Source organism: Aptenodytes patagonicus, chromosome 29 (assembly GCF_965638725.1).
Source record: "Aptenodytes patagonicus chromosome 29, bAptPat1.pri.cur, whole genome shotgun sequence".
NCBI classification, from domain to species: Eukaryota; Metazoa; Chordata; class Aves; order Sphenisciformes; family Spheniscidae; genus Aptenodytes; species Aptenodytes patagonicus.
This window is the reverse complement of record NC_134977.1, coordinates 313,211-329,537: the sequence shown is the minus strand read 5'-3', so window position 1 is coordinate 329,537 and position 16,327 is coordinate 313,211. Positions and strand designations below refer to the sequence as shown.

At 56.2% G+C, this 16,327-nt stretch overlaps 1 protein-coding gene and 2 non-coding genes across 3 annotated transcripts in view; 2 read left to right on the top strand and 1 right to left on the bottom strand.

Moving 5' to 3' along the window:
* The first annotated feature begins 8,060 nt into the window (after positions 1-8,060).
* TRNAF-GAA (transfer RNA phenylalanine (anticodon GAA)) lies at positions 8,061-8,133 on the top strand. Its single transcript has one exon. It is a non-coding gene; the product is annotated as a tRNA-Phe (tRNA).
* Positions 8,134-9,312: 1,179 nt separating this feature from the next.
* Positions 9,313-9,384, top strand: TRNAA-CGC (transfer RNA alanine (anticodon CGC)). The gene has a single exon. It is a non-coding gene; the product is annotated as a tRNA-Ala (tRNA).
* Positions 9,385-10,683: 1,299 nt separating this feature from the next.
* Positions 10,684-16,327, bottom strand: part of LOC143171631 (scavenger receptor cysteine-rich type 1 protein M130-like) — a 201,344-nt gene continuing 195,700 nt past the window's right edge. Inside the window, 12 exon segments of the mRNA XM_076360678.1 lie at positions 10,684-10,752; positions 11,130-11,234; positions 11,236-11,444; positions 11,694-11,759; positions 11,762-11,845; positions 12,061-12,144; positions 12,575-12,670; positions 13,839-13,976; positions 14,692-15,036; positions 15,121-15,183; positions 15,666-15,751; positions 15,753-15,975. Coding sequence (XP_076216793.1) covers positions 10,684-10,752; positions 11,130-11,234; positions 11,236-11,444; positions 11,694-11,759; positions 11,762-11,845; positions 12,061-12,144; positions 12,575-12,670; positions 13,839-13,976; positions 14,692-15,036; positions 15,121-15,183; positions 15,666-15,751; positions 15,753-15,975 — 1,568 coding nt within the window.

Genomic DNA, 16,327 nt, shown 5'->3' with positions numbered 1-16,327 from the left:
TCTTCTTCCTCCCCGAGCAGTGGCCAGCCCTCCTCCTCCTGTTCTTGTGATGGCCCTTCTCCAGGGCAGTCTGCCTCATCCACTTCTTCCTCTGGCTCCCTTTTAGAAGTTTCTTCTTCCTCCCTTACTAAACGAGCCGACTTCCGCTTCCAAGATTTCTTCTTGTGTACAGGGGCGACTGATACTGGCACAGGTTGGCTCTTTGGTTCAGCTGCAGGGCGTATTGCCAGGGTCGGAGTGGCTGCAGGGCCTGTTGTTTTATCGTCGGATCCAGAGACCTTCTCTTCCCCTTGAGGGTATTGAATAATGTTGAACAGGACTTGATAGGCATGGGCCAGGCCCCAGCACGTTGCAGTGATCTCTGTCTCTCTGGAGTTGCCAGGGTGACAGCATACTTCTTCCAACTATTCTACTATACTTTTCAGGATTCTGCACTTGCTCAGGGGTGAAGTTCCAAAACACTGGGGGTGCCCATTGGCCTAGGTACTTGCCCATCTTGTCCCACACACCCTGCCACTCATAACTGTCCAGCCTTGGGGCAGATCTCTGGATGATATTCTTAAATTGCTTACCAACTTTAGACAAAACCGAAACAATATTCCCAAGAAATACCAATAGAAGTATCTTAACTACCCAAGGATGTTCAAGATACTGAAAAGTTACTGTAATGAAGGAGGAAACGTCATAGAAGAAGGTAGTGACACTGCCATTCTGTATTTCCTCCATAAAAAATCTCTCAGAGGAACGACTGTAATTGCTAATTGTCTCCACGAAGTGGTACACCAAGTACAGTAATGGCTTCAGCACGAAGCTCAGATACCAGATTAAGCTCAAGGTCAGTGTTTTAATAACAAACCTCCCAGGCAAAACATCACTAATCACCACAGACCACAGCAAACTGCAAAACCCAACACCAATCTCTAACACGTACAGCAAAAAAAAGAGCATGATGCAGATTAGACAAACCAATATCGAGAACAGATGAACCAACATTGTGACCCGCAACTGTTAACAGATATAAATTCCTTAATGCGCTCCAGTTAATCTGTTATTATCTGAAACACTTCGAGCCCCACGTTGGGTGTCAAAAAGGACTGTGTGGTTTAACCTCAGTCGGCAACTGAGCACCACACAGCTGCTCGCTCACTCCCCCGCCCCCCCCCGCAGTGGGATGGGGGAGAGAATTGGAAGAGTAGAAGTGAGAAAACTCGTGGGTTGAGATAAAAACAGTTTAATAATTGAAATAAAACAATAATAATAATAATAATAATATACACAGCAAGTGATGCACAATGCAATTGCTCACCACCCACCAACGGATGCCCAGCCAGTCCCTGAGCAGCGGCCCCCCCGGGCAACTTTCCCCCAGTTTATGTTCTGAGCATAACGTCATATGGTATGGAATAGCCCCTTGGCCAGTTTGGGTCAGCTGTTCTGGCTGTGCCCCCTCCCAGCTTCTTGTGCACCTCCAGCCTTCTCAGTCCGCAGAGCATGGGAAGCTGAAAAGTCCTTGACTAGTGTAAGCACTACTTAGCAACAACTGAAACATCGGTGTGTTATCAACATTGTTCTCATCCTAAATCCAAAACACAGCACTGTACCAGCTACTAGGATATCCCTGCCGAAACCAGAACACTTCCTCTAGTTTGGGATGCATCACTCCTGAGCTTGGAGGAGGTGATCCTTGAACATTAAACAGCTTTCTGGTTTCCCTGCTCAGATTCAGGGCTGCCTGACAGGTGCCCCCAAACAGTCCTCATCTGATCCTTTGCCTTACCTCCTCTTTTTTCTTTCCCTCTTTTCCCCCTCTCAAGTTCTTCCCTTTGGTCTTCCTCAAATCCTCCCACACAAAGAGCCCACCTCTTTTCCCTCTACCCCCTGGCCCTGGCTTTGCTTGCCTTGTGCCCTCAGGTGTTTCTGGGGTGGCTGCCATGGGAATACCTACCGTGGTCAGCAAGTCCATTAAACTAGTACCTCCTTCTATTATCTGTCATATCCTGCAATTGCCTTTGCTGTCGTCTTCTTAGAGGCATCACTGGGCAGGGTGAGCCACCTACACACACGTATTAACAGTTGACACAATGAAGCTTCAGTCCGTGGGGAGCTTGAGAAACTCTGGGATTTGGCCAACAAAAACCTCACTAAGTTTTTGAAGGAGAAGTGCCCAGTCCTGCATCAGGGGCAGAATCACCCCATGCATCAGGGCAAGCTGGGACCTGACTGCCTGAGGAGTGACCCTGAGGAGAAGGCCATGGACGCTATGAGAGCTGCCACGGGAGCCAGTGCAGCATGCTCACCATGAATAAGACCAGCTGCATACAGGGCTGCATTAGGAGGAGTGTGGCCACCCGGGCAAGGGGAGTTACCTCCCTCCCTTGATTCAGCAGAGTTGTGATCAAATCTGGACTAGTGTGTCCTGGTGTGGGGCTCCTTTTTCTGGAAGAGTGGAGAGGAACTGGAGAGGGTCCAGAGGAGGTCTGCCAAGATGGGTTTCAAGGCCTGTGTGCAGAGACTGTGTGACCTTGGCTCCTTTAGCCTCATGACGTGGGCGCTCAGGGCACTGTAGCAATAACGTGTGACTGCTTGAAGAGTGGTTTCAGAGATGATGGCGAGTTTCCCCATAGTGGAATAAAGCAGGACAAAGCTACAAAGTTCAGCTTGGGATGTCTATCCTGGACACGAGGAGAAAGAAATGTCACTCAAGGGGTAGTGCTGTGGTGCAAAAGACCACCCAGTGGGAGTCAGGTCGAGGAGGGAGAGGTTGAGGAGGAAGAAGTACATGGGGGTGTGGAGGCAGTGGTCGCAGTCTATGGCAGTGATGATGAGGCCGTTGCCCAGGAGGGCAGCCAGGTAGATGCCCAGGAAGAGCCAGAAGTGCAAGAACTGTAGCTCCTGGGTGTCTGCAAATGCCAGGAGGAGGAACTGGGTGATGGAGCTTTTGGACGTTTGGTGCCTCTGGGCATGGGGACCTGACCAAGGAGGAAAACACAATCGGTTAGGGGAGGCTTCTCTGAGCAAAGTCAAAGTCGTTTCCCATAGATACTCCCCCTGCTACACACACCCCGTTTTCTTTTTCCAGGAGACTTTCCTCATCTCTGTTCCCAGAGCCCTGGTTGATGCTGGCTGAGCGTGCCGTGAGGAGAAGGGCCTCTGCCCACCGAATGCTGAGGAGTCAGCCCTGCTCTGCAGCAGTGGGTTCATGGGAAACGTGGGGGCAGGGGCCTGTCCTGGTGTTTGACTTTGTCAGATGAAACTACTCCTAACGCAGAGGGCTAGTCAGCATCTGCACTCTCAGTGCTAAGGAATGGGGATGGCAAATGCAGTTTGAGAGGTTTGGGTTTTTTTACAGCTGCCCCCATCTCACCTGGGGAGTGTTCTTGGACATCAGAAACCCTCAGCATTTCTGCTCCACTCAGGGAGAGCAGAGTGAGTTCTGCAAAGCCAGAGGATTGCCTGTGGCTTAGAGCAGAGTGAGGGGAGCTGATCTGTCCCTCTGTCTTGTTCCCAGCTGCCCTGGAATTACATCACTCTCAGATGGAGGGTGATCACGCTCCCATGTTACCCTGAAAAGTCACCAGGCAATGCTGAGAGCAGACAGATCAACCACAGACCACTAAATATCTCACCCTTTTTCAAGGTCTTATCACCCCACTTCTAGCCACGGACACGCATGGCTCATCTCACCAACCCCACAGCATTTCCTTGGTCGTAGCATCTCTGTGCTTCTCTGTGGGACTTTCAGATAACACAAAGATGCTACGGGACAGGGTGGCAATTTGGAGGGCAACTCACAGCTTGGAAGGACACCTCAAGGAGATAGCCAAGTGTCCTAGCGATGGTATCTGACTAACAAAACACCAGCTCCTTCCCCAGCTCCACAGGCTGCATTCCCCACAGCCCCACAGGGGAAAGCTGGGACACTTCATTTCCATGGACACACCTGCATGGCAGGGCCCACAAGATCAGTGTGTGACTCTGCAGCTGAAACTCCCGTCCCCAGAGAGCCTGACAGCAAGAACAAGACAACAGTAACAATATCACAGATAGGTGGAGAAACAAGGAAAAATACACTGAGGTTCTGGCTGAGAGAGGCAAGCGGAGAGGCAGCTGTGCACTCAGGAAAGTGTTACCTTTACCCAGCTGTGCCACCTCCCAGACATTGCTGGGCAGTTGCTCTCAGCCCCTGTGCGCTGCAGATGGAAATGGGCATGTGGCTGGAGAGCTGCACCACAGCTCTGCTGGAGTGCTGGCTGCACAGGAGGTGGTTTGTGCCTTGGACCCCACGGCCCTGAGGGCAGAGGCTTTGCTGGGTGGGACGGGAGTCAAGGGGGCTTTCTCAGAGGAAGGGACCTGCATTGGAGGGGATCATAAGGAGTTTTTGGCATTCTCCCTCCCACAACATCTCTGCTTTTAGTTTCCTCTCATTCCCTAACATTATCCCTGCTGCCTGGAGATTTTCCTCCTAGGAGGTGTTTCCCTGTCCCATGTCTTTTTCCCATCATCACTCACAGAGCCCATCCCAACCTCTGTGCACTCACCTTGGCCCTACAGAAACATGTCTGTTGTCAGGGCACTGGCTGGGTGCATGTTCTTGTATGCAGGTGGAAAAGGGCAGGTCAGAACAGCCCTGATGAATCCAGCAAAGGTGATGCTGGTGCTGTCCCTAGGAAGAGACGTGGCTGAAGGCACTTGAGGAGGCTCCTGGCAGACCTACTGACCACTCAAAGTTACAGTTCAGGAGTCTCAGTGACTTGTTCAAACTTGAGAGCTCCTTTTCCATTTCTCCCCTCCCATCGCCCAAGAGTAGGAAATTGAAAAGTCAGACTCGGGAAATCACCTTATCTTTATATTAATCCTTGCCTTGATCTTCCCCTTGAAGCACCGTCCTTAAAGATGTCCTGGGGTGATCTGGAGCTGTGAATAGCTCTGACCCACGTGGCACCCTCTCAACAGCAAAGACTCTGCCCTTCTGGGGCTCGCTGTGGCGAGCTCCCCGGGCAGTCTGAGTGCTGACCCTAGCAGGCAGCCTGCCCTGACACACAGCCCCCTGGGGCTCAGGAAACCTGTTCGGAATGACAGCCCTGGGCACCCCTGAGGGTACACGCAGCTTCACACCCCTGCAGCCACCCACAGTGACACCAGATGTTTAGGGCACCTGAATGTGCCTTGTTAAATATCTCCCTGAGTTGATCAAACCGAGGAGCGCCCCAGAAGGAGACCCAGGTCTCTCTCTCTCCAATGTACTCACCAAAGCTCCAATCACTCTAAGACACATCCACATCCCTGCACTGAAGACTTTTATTTCAGGCCTCTCATTTTAATGCCATTTAAAAAAAAAAAAAAAAAAAGCCTCGAGTGCCATGCCAGGTGCCCGGGTGCCAAACACAACCCACTCAGTAAGCAAACACAGCACCGAACCTCCAGGAAAGCCATGCCCTGCTAGAGCTGGTGTGGGGCGGACACCCCAGGGCCTCTCAAGGGGGTCCAGTGACCGTGTGCCACTACCTGAATGACAACACCATGGCATTGATGCAAGGTCCATGCCATCAACACCTGGGGTGATGCAGGGCTGGGAGGCAGATCACACCAGGGTGCCCTGCCCTGTACCTGTTTTTTCAGCCCTTGACTATTCTCCTCTCTCTGAACCTCTACTCACCTGCCTGATGCTAAAAGAGGGAAGTTGATAAAAATAGAATCACAGAATCATAGACTCATAGACTCATAGAATGGGATGGTTTGAAAGGAACCTTTAAAGATCATACAGTCCAAAGCCCCTGCCGTGGGCAGGGACATCTTTCACTAGTCCAGGTTGCTCAAAGCCCCGTCCAAACTGACCCTGAACACTTCCAGGGATGGGGCATCCACAACTTCTCTGGGAAACCTGTTCCACTGTCTCACCACCCTCAACATGAAAAATTTCTTTTTATGTCCAATGTAAATCTACCCTCTTTTATTTTAAAACCGCTACCCCGTGCCCTATCACTACAGGCCCTGGTAAAAAGTCTCTCTCCATCTTCTCACAAGCCTCCTTTATATATTTTATGGCTGCAACAGGGTCTGTCGTGGATCCTGGTTTAGAAGCCTGCTGACTACACCAATTGGTCACGAATGGGTGATTTAGGTCAATTAAAGAACCACCACCAGAGGTATCAGCAAAAGCGGTTTTATTGCAACTTAACAAGTTCAATGGCAAGGTTCACTCTATTACTTACTGCACAAAGGATATAACAATGATTCAAAGCTACCAATGCAAAATCAAAGTTAGCAATACAAAATCTTAGTGCACTATCATACAAGGTTATGCACGATATTGGTCACTTACCAAAGATCTGCAGCTGGTAAGAGGTCTCTCAACCTTGAGGATTAACCCTGAGAGGTGTCCCAGCTCCAGGGGAGATCACCATCGCGCAGCCAGCTGCTTAGCAGGGAGAACTCAAAGAAGGCTCACTTAGGCTGTCACATTTATGGAATAAAGTGCTTGGCTCGTAGCCAATTTACATGCAATGGAAAAGGTAGGCATGAGACTCCTTGTACCCACAACTTTCTCTGTTCCTTGATAAATGAGTCTTGGAGGAACCACCTGCTATTCATGTGTTAATCGCATGGTCGCTGTTCCAGTTTCCAAACCCATGTGCATCAATGCTCACCATGTCACTCTGTTCCTGTGTGGGTTTCCAGAGAACAGATCGGAACTAGAGGGGTTCTTGGCCCGGTTTCACCTAGGCCTTTACCTTCTTTGGAGCCTGAATCAAACTAGCACTAGTTTAGTCATGGCGTCGAGTGCATCTGTCACAGGGACTCAGCTCCCTCCCATGCCTGCCACAAACCCACAGCTGGTGGGATTCCTCTTGCCTCAGTTCAGGTGTGCACACAATACAGTCCTCTGAAGACTGGAAGAAATCAAATGTCACTCCAATGTTGTAGCTATTGCTGAACCGTGCTTGCACAGCCTCAGGGCCTTCTCTGTTCTCTCTCTTCCTCCCCAGCGAGTAAATTGTATCTGTGGATGAGGGAAGAGCAGGGGACGTCATTTAGCAAGGCAAAGATTTACGCTGTGTATTGGTGTCCATGTCCAGGTTTTGGCAGCAGGGGGGGCTGCAGGGGTGGCCTCTGTGAGAAGAGGCCAGGGGCTGCCTCCATACCAGACAGAGCTGGTTCCAGCCGGCTCCAAAATGCACCCACCGCTGGCCAAAAACTGAAGCCATCAACAAAGCTGGTGGAACCTCTGTGAAAGCACATTTAAGAAAGGCCACAACTGCCAGAGTGGGAGAGGAACGAGGGGAAAAAAGTGTGAGAAACAGCCCTGCAAGCACCAAGGTTGGTGAAGAAGGAGGGAGAGGAGGTACTCCAGGTGCCAGAGCAGATGGTCCCCTGCATCCCGTGGAGGAGACCACAGTGGAGAAGGTATTTCCCTGCAGCCCATGGAGAAGACCACAGTGGAGAAGGTAAGCCCTGCAGTCTGTGGAGGACCCAACACCGGAGTCGTCGGATATTTCCTGAAAGAATGGCTGCTTGAGGATAGTCCCTGCTGGAGCAGGTTTATATCGAAGGGCTGTAGCCCGTAGGAGGGATCCCATGGAAAAGTGTTAGAAGGAAGGAGCAGCAGAGAGGGACTGTTACGGGCTGACCACAACCCCCATTCCCCATCCCCCTGCGCTGCTCAGGGGGAGGAGGCGGAAGAGTTGAGAACAAAGGAGTGAAGTTCAGCCAAGGAGAAAAGGGTGGGGGCAGGCCTTCCATGGGGAAGGAGATAAGGTCTTCCACCGGCCCCATGCTTCTTCCACCCTCTGCCTCTGTAGTTGCGCATGTCTGGCCTGTCCACTTGCCTTCGCCACTGTCATGTTTGTACAAGGCCCACACACATCTTGGCCCACACAGTGTAAGCTAGCATCTACCCAAACCTGGAGCCCACCTGGCTTTGGAGGCAGGGAGGGGCCGGGTCCCCTCTGCCTGGGGCTAGGCACAGCTTTTCTCTGGGAACCTGCCTGAGGAGCACTCCTTGTGTGTGTCAGCCTGTGGCCTGGCATGGGTGGCACAGGGACAAGGGCTGCTGGGGCAGGGCTGAAGTAGCTCAGCTGGGAGAGCGTTAGACTGAAGATCTAAAGGTCCCTGGTTCAACCCCGGGCTTCAGCAATGATTTTCTCCCTTAGATTATTGCAGAGCCCGTCTGCCGCCTTCCAGCCTGCCCCAGCCCTGCTTGTTCCTTCACCTCTTGCCAGAGTACGGTCCCTGCTCTGTAGCTGCAGATCTGCAGCTTAGAAGGAGCCTTCCTCCAGCACCACAAGTCCCCAGCCTCCCCCTGGGCAGGCCTCTCCATTCAGTGCTCTTTTGGGGTGGTCCCCAGCTGCCCCTCCTTCCCTGCTCCACAGGGGTTGGGATCTCTCCTCTGCAGGACCTCTGCAAAGATCCTGTCTGTCTCCTCTTTGTCATTCTCAGTGGTGCACAGGCTGCTCCCCACCTCACACACCTCCTTCACCTGGTCCTCAGTTCCCAGACCAGAGGCCACCATCGCCCCAGTCCCAGGGAGAGGCACTCCCTGGAGCTGAGGCCTGAACAGCAGCATCCTTCCTCTGGAGGTCTGTCACAGCAAGACCTCTGATGTGCCCAGGACAGTTGACAAAGCTGTGCTGAGGATCGTCCACTGTAGTGCATGGGCGTCAGTGTTGTTTAGTCACACACTGTCCTGAGCAGAGTTTCTTGGCCCCCTCTGCCCCCCTGCTGCAATGACTGATGAAACGCATATGTGCTCCTCTCTGGGCATCAGCCCCATGGAGATGGAAGCCTGCCCTTCACCCCACCTCCAGGGATGCTGGTGGGAAGAGGGGTGCAGGGGGAGGCCCGGTACCTGGATGAGGACGTGTGAAATTTCATGTCCCCCCACCACACACCCTGGGGTGCCATCAGAGCCTGGGGGCACCTCACCCCAGGGGGGCATTTCCCTAACCCTGTTGCTCTGCTCCTGCTGTGGAGTCGGGGATGGATGTGGCACAGAGGGGTGAGTGTTGCCCTGGGTGGCAGAGGAGGCTCAGGGGCTTTCTCCTCTCCATCAACCCCAGAGTGGGTCAGAGCATGGGAGAAGTGCTGCAGCAAGAGCCTCCTCCTGCCCCATTGCCCTGCAGAGACGTTGAAGGGGCAGTGCTCTGCAGTGCAGCCCTGTGCCAGGATCAGGCCCCAGTGGCGAGGTAGGACTGACTTCCCCCATCTTAGGAGGATTCAAGTGCTATTTTCTGCAGAGCACCCAGGGGACAACAGGCTGTGCTTGTCATAGACATGTCACTGGAGGAGAGTGTCTCTCCTGCTGGCAGGCGCCAAGGGGATGTAGCTCAGTGGCAGAGTGCCTGCTTCGCATGTGGGAGGTCCTGGGTTCAATCCCCAGCATCTCCAAGGGTGTTTTTTCCCTGATTGCCCAGCCTCAGGCGGGTACAGGCTGGAGCTGGAGCACTGGTCCTGTCCTCTCCAGGCACTGTGGGCCTGCCCTGCCCTCCCAGGGCCTGGCTGTGGGGTGAGGAGGGCTGTGCTGTGCCTCTTTTGAGCCCCCTCTCAGAAGAGAGGCAGGCAGCTGTGCTGGGCCTGAGCTCAGGTCACTGCCCTGCACCACAGACCCACCCCACCCACTGCCTGGGGACAATGCTTGTCAGCAGAGTGCCTGCCTAGGGAGAGGTATCAGGGAGGGGATAGACATCAGCAGCACACTATGAATCCTTTCTGGCTGCACTGAGAGATGTGGTGTGAGGGTGCTGGTCCAGCCCAGGTGCCCTTTGGGACCAGGGCCATGCTGCCCTGGTGGCTTTCCAGGGGTCAGGGTCTGAGATTGTCCTGTCTCCAGGTGGAGATCCCATACCAGGTGGGAAGCACCCAGCTGTACCAGCAGGTAGGGGTGTCTGAGCTGGAAGAGCCTGGACAGGCCTGGGGGACTCCCAGGAGGAATGACATTTCTTACCCTGACCCTGTCTCCAGGTCCTTTTCCCTCTGCCATCACCACTGGCTTGAGCAGAGCCTCGGCTCAGGGAACCTGGAGCCGCTGAGGTCAGGCACAGCACAGCCCTGCAGAGGTGGGACTGGTGGGGCCGGCACCCACCTCTTGTTCCTGGGGGGGTTGGTGGCTCTGTCCGTCCCAGGCAGGCCCTTCTCCAGGCCAGGGGCTGGATGGCAGCTATGGATTCCAGGCCACGTCTCACAGGGATCCTTTCTCCCTCCCCCTGGCCTCTCCCTCATCTGCCTCCCACAACGCTGAGGGAAAGGTCCCCCCACCAGCCACTGCTCCCATCCCCCCTGCACCTGCACACAGGTACTGCCCCGACACAAACCGACACTGACACCCCTGGCGAGGCAGCAGGAAGGCAGGGGTGGAGACAGGAGCGCAGCAGGAGGACGGGGTCCCAGGGCTGCCATGGGGCCTTAATGCCCCTGCCCAGGAAGGAAGGCAGCTCTGGGGCTGTGACAGAAGTGCTCGGGGTCTGTGAGGGCCCAAGGCAGCAGGAACAGCCCATGGAGACTGGAGTCCTGGCAGAGCCATTGAAGGGGCAATCCCAGGCCCGTGTTCCCCAGCAAGTGGCTCTGTACCCTGTGCCAAGGCAGTGGGGAGCATGGTTGCCTCCTAACCACTGTAGGAGGTGATCCATGGGCCGTGATCCCCCCCTGGGACGGGCTGGGGTGTTCAAGGCACCACGGCCACCTTAGGGCTCACTTCTGTGGGGCCACAACCCAGGCCTCATCCCAACATGGCAGCTCTGTTGTGGGATCAGCATGGTCCTGGGGGAAAGAGCAACTGGGGAACCCCGAGGTGAGGAGATGGGCGTTCCTGCTGGGGTGCATCACAGGACCTTGCAGAGAGCCATTTCTGTTGGAAACTTTTGCTGGCAGGATGGAATGTCTCTGTCAGCAGGAATATTCCCCAGGGACCGTGGGCTCTTGCAGTCCAAGAGCCTGACCCTGAGCCCGCTGTCTCCAAGACGCAGCCGTTCCCCTCCACCACGTCTTTGTGCTCTGCTCCCCCCGATCAGCCTCAGGGAGATGCCTGTGACCTGGGCAGGCAAGCACCAGCACTGGCTCAAACCCCCAAAGACTTTTATTAAGAACAAATATGGAGGCACAGCGTAAAAACAGGGTAATAGAAATAGAGGACATGCCCAGCTGGTTCTGCTGCCCGTGGGAAAAGGGAGACGGTTCCCTGGTGCTCGCGGTTCTCCCAGCTGCACAGTCCTCTCCTCCCTCCCGGCTGCACCCGGCTGCACCCAGCTGCACGGCAGGGACGGGCTCTCCTGCTCTGGGCATCAGGGACTGTTGTGCACTGTCTGCTGGTATTGCAACCTTTGTGTCCTCAGGGCAATGCGCCAGAGACACCTCTTCAGCATCGTCATAGCCCATGCTCTCTGGGGACAGGGACCAGGCATCTCCCTCAGCTCCAGGGGCCCCAGCACTTCTCTGGGAGCGCAGGTTTGCCCCTGCAAGCAGCAAGGCAGGCCATTGCACATTCACCCCATGGGGTGCCCCTCCTGGTCTGTAGATCTCCAGCCTCCCGTCTCCTCAGTCCTGAGATGTTCAGCTCCCTCTCCCACCCCCTGGTCCTTCAATGGAAAAATTCCTGGGTCAGGTTCCCCCATCCCAGGAGGCTGGGCTCTCAGTATGACAGCAATTCATCCGGCACCACGGATGGCACCCCAGGAACCGGCAGCGCTATCTTTCCCTCTCACCTCCGGGAGCATCCCTGGGCCCTGCTCCCTCCTCTGGCACCCTGGGTGTTTCCCAGTCTCTCTCCCAGGGGAAGGATCCTCCCCAGGGTCAGAAACCTCCCTGGCATCATCATAGCCATCTGCTGGATCACGTCCGGGCAGGACAGGGACGTCTGAAAGGAGAGGGGAGCTGGTGAGAGTGAGAAGATACATCCCGCAGAGCAGAGGATGGGAGGATGCGCAGGGACATGGGGCTCAGACACTGGTGTTGGCAGCACCACAGGAGACACCCAGTGTGCTCCCCAGCTCTGACGGTGACACTCAGTGACACCGCTGTCCATCACATGTCTGCAGGGACAGGACATCAACCCCTTCCTGCCCCTGTTACCTGGTGCTGAACGTGGACCATCCTCCTCCTCGCTGTCCCTGGGGTAGGGCTGCAGCTTGGTCAGGGACCCCTCTGAATCGGAGCCTGGAGAGAGGCACAGTGGGTGTTATGGGAGTGCTGAGTCGGCCTGTGGTCAGTGCTGCTGGGGACGGGGGACCCACGGAGCCAGGGCTGAGTGGGGAGGAGGGCTCAGGACTCACCCTGCTCCCCTGGGATCAACCCTGTCTCAAAGGGCCTCCCAGAGATGCCTGGGGACAGCCCCTTCCCTCACCCCTCAGGTGTCACATAGGGGTGCAGGGACAGGCAGAGAGGGGCTGTCCCCGGCTGGGATGGGCAGAGCTGGTGAGGAGGAAGCTTCTCTCCCAGGCCCAGGACCTGGCTGCTCTCCCCACGGACCCCACAGTCCCAGCACTGCAGGGAGCAGGGGCCAGGGGGCCGCAGTGGGTCAGTCCTAGGTGGAGACCAGGGGTAATAGTCCTGCACATGTGCCCCCCCATGAGGGACCCACACCCACCTGTGCCGCTGAACCTTGCCTGCTTCTCCCACACTGGGCTGTAACAGATCTCCTCGTACACGGCCTCAGGGAAGGGCTCCCAAGCTCTCTTGGAGCCTGAGGACAGAGGCAGGGTTGGCCCAGGAATTACAGAATCATAAAATAGTTTGGTTGGAAGGGACCTTTAAAGGTCATGTAGTCCAACCCTCCCTGCAATGAGCAGGGATATCTTCAACTTGATCAGGTTGCTCAGAGCCCCGTTCAACCTGACCTTGAACACTTCCAATGACGAGGCATCGAAAACTTCTCTGGGCAACCTGTTCCAGTGTTTCACCACCCTCAGCGTAAAAAATTTCTTCCTTATATCTAGTCTAAATCTACCCTCTTCTAGTTTAAAACCATTACCCCTTGTCCTATCACAACAGGCCCTGCTAAAAAGTTTGTCCCCATTTTTCTTATATGTCCCCTTTAAGTACTGAAAGGCTGCTATAAGGTCTCCCCAGAGCCTTCTCTTCTCCAGGCTGAACAACCCCAACTCTCTCAGCCTTTCTTCATAGGAGAGCTGTTCCATCTCTGATCATTTTTGTGGCTCTCCTCTGGACCTGCTCCAACAGGTCCGTGTCTTTCTTATGCTGAAGGCTCCAGTACTCCAGGTGGGGTCTCACCAGAGCAGAGCAGAGGGGCAAAATCACCTCCCTCAACCTGCTGGCCACACTTCTTTTGATGCAGCCCAGGATACGGTTGGCCTTCGGGGCTGCGAGCACACATTGCCGGCTCATGCCAGTGCTGAGCTTGGAGCAGATCACACCTTTCCTCTCCCCCTGGAGCTTCCCCCTCTCTGCCCCACAGATCAATAGCATGGGCCATGCCTTGCCATGGGGAGGTCAGGGTTGGGCAGAGGAACAGCCTGGGGGTCTGAAACCACGAGTATGGACCCTGCTGCCCCACGCTCTTCCTGGCATCTCCCCTGACCCAGAGCCCACTCCAGCGCTGCCCAGAGTGCTGCCAGTGGCAGGTCCTCAGCCGTCTCCCCTCTGCTCCCATCTGTCCCAGCCCAGCTCTGCTATTTCTCTCCTTGCCCCATCCCTAACTCCTCCCTGTGTCTGGACTCTACCCCTTGTTGCTGGTGGCCCATGGTCAGGCAATCAATGGGGCAGCACATGGGAATGCAGGCAGCACACACTCTTGTCCCCCCAGCTCTGCCTGTACCACTCACTGACACCCCACAGCACCCCTGGCCTTGCCAGGAGGCATCTTCCCCTGGGACCATGGGGGACAGACCCACCTCTGCGCCCAGCCCTGGCGCTTCGCACTTGCCCGGCCAGGAGGGCCAGGAGCAGGCAGAGAAGGGCTCCCAGGATGATGCAGATGATGACGGGCAATGAGACCTTTTCACTGCTGGTCGGACGGCCCCGAGTGGGATCTGCATGGGCAGGAACACAGAAAGGGCAGCACCAGACCTGGGAGAGGTGTGGGGCCAGGACACCCCAGTCCTGACCCCCATTACACCGGGGGTAAGGGGCCCCAGGGGGTGAGTGATGGGGAAGCTCCCACCCTACTGCGTAAAAGACACCCTCCCCAACGCCCCCCAGTGCTACCCCGGTGCCTCCTCCTGGGAGTTTCACACCCTGACAAGGATCCCCTTCCCTCCAGCTGTGGGTCACAGCCTGGCCTCAAGAAGACCCAGTGCTGGCAGGGAGGACAGGTTACCTGCTCAGGAGGTTGGTGCTGCCATTCTGAGTGCAGCTGCAGAGGAGGAGGAGAGCTGGGCTGAGAGGGTGGGTGTGCAGGTACCAGGGAGCCTCCTCTCTGACACGCCGTGCGTGTGTGTTTGTGCATATATCCCTGACCTATCCCACCCAAATTGCCCCTCCTGCAGGGCTGCTCAGGGTGGCCGGAACAGAGCCCGGAGTCCTGCTCTGGGTATTTCACAGGATGGCGCAGGTAGCCTGGGAGACGCCCCTGGGATCTGCAGGGCCCTGCTGGGCAGAAGACAGAGGACATCCAGCCCCACAGAAGCAGCTGCCCACTTGGGAACAGGCTCCCATGTTCTGCAGGGACAGCCTTGCTCTCAGGAGCTCTGGAACCATGATGGGACCCAGCAAGGAAAAACGCCTTCCCTGGCTCCTTGCCAATACCCCCGTGAGGAGTCCCAGCCCTGCGCTCACCTGAGCAGTTCACGGAAGCATCCTCCTTATGCCGGCAGGCACCACTGTCCCTAGGCCGAGCCCAGCAGTCCTGCAGAGATGGCTCTGTCCCCCGGCACTCCACCTGCTCCAGCCAGATGGGGCCCATCCCCTCTCCAAACGCAGCCTTGTCCAGGGCAGACACTGCAGGGCCACAGCCCAGCTGCCCGCATGCCACCTCAGCATCCTGCATGTCCCAGGAGTCGTCGCACACCGTCCCCCAGGAGCCACGGTGCCAGACCTCCACTCTGCCCAAGCACCCATTCTCGCCTCCCACGGCACGAATCTTCTCCCTGTCTGGAGAAGGCAGAGACCTTCCAGGGCACCGGGACAGCAGGCAGAGCCCTGCCAGGTGAGAGGGGCATGCAGAGGAGCAGCTACCTGTGCAGCTTGTGGAGTTTGGGCACACAGTCCCCAGGGCCGGGGGCGTTTCTGACCGTCTCCCTGCAGAAGGAAAAGCTGGGGTGAAGGGGCTGCTGCAGGGGAGTTGTGCAGCTGAGAGTAGCATGGAGCTCTGCTCACACCTCCCCGTGCTGCCTCGCTCATGGCAGCAGCTGAACCCTGGTCATTCAGGGGACACACACAGCAATGTGGGGGACCCTGACTGCTCAGCCCCAAAGGGACCCTGGTTCACAGAAAAGCAGGAGGGTGTCCATGGAGGAGACACTCCTCAGAGCCCTGGCTGGTGTCTCCTGAGACCTTGCCTGGAGACACCTCTGCCTCCCCCGGGCACTGCTGGGAGCCCTGCTGGCAACTGCTGGTGAATGTGTGGGGCTCTGAGAGCTGAAGTCCCATTTGTGCCACCAGAAGCAGCAGGGTCTGGCACGTAAGGTAAAAGCCCCTGTGGGCCTTGTCTCTGTACTTGACTGTGCCCAGCAGGGAGCAGGAGCTGGGGGGATGCTGGTGCCCGGGTAGCTCAGAATTACCATTGCAGGTGATGTGGGTCTCATCTTGCAGGTCATCGCACGACTGTGGGTCCCAGGGAGTGGAGGGACACTGCCAGAAGGAGCTGTGGCCCACACTCCACACGATCCAGCCAGGCACGGCCAGACACCCTACCATAGGGCAGGCGTGTTTCCAGGAACCTTCCATCCCCACAGCCCAGCTCCTTGCATGCCAGCGACACTGTTTTGGGAGTCTTTGAGTTGGAGGAAATGCTCCCCCATGTGCCATTGTAGAAAACCTGCAGGTGCCCAGAGCAGCCATCAGTGTTCTCCAGCCTCAGGGCCATGAAATCTGGGAGGAAAGACCCCAAAGGGGAACAAGCTGGTCTGGGGCTATGGGAGCACAGAAGCCTGTTCAGCCCCCAGGCCCTCAAGCCAGGCAGAGGCAGGGCCAGCAAGTCACCCTTTTGCCAGGGGGCATAGAAGAGTCCCTGACAGACAGACACCCATGCCCTCCCCACTAACCCTTGGGGACAGCTCAGCTTACAAGGGACCTGCAGTTGGAGTGAGGGGGTTTGTGCATGCGTGTCCCCAGGACAGGCTCAGGCAGCAGCTCAGAGGCAGCCAGGGACAGCCTCGGCTGTTGCCACCTGTCCCCTCGTCCCAGCCTCCCTGGGCACTGGGCTCCCACAACAGCTCCCGGC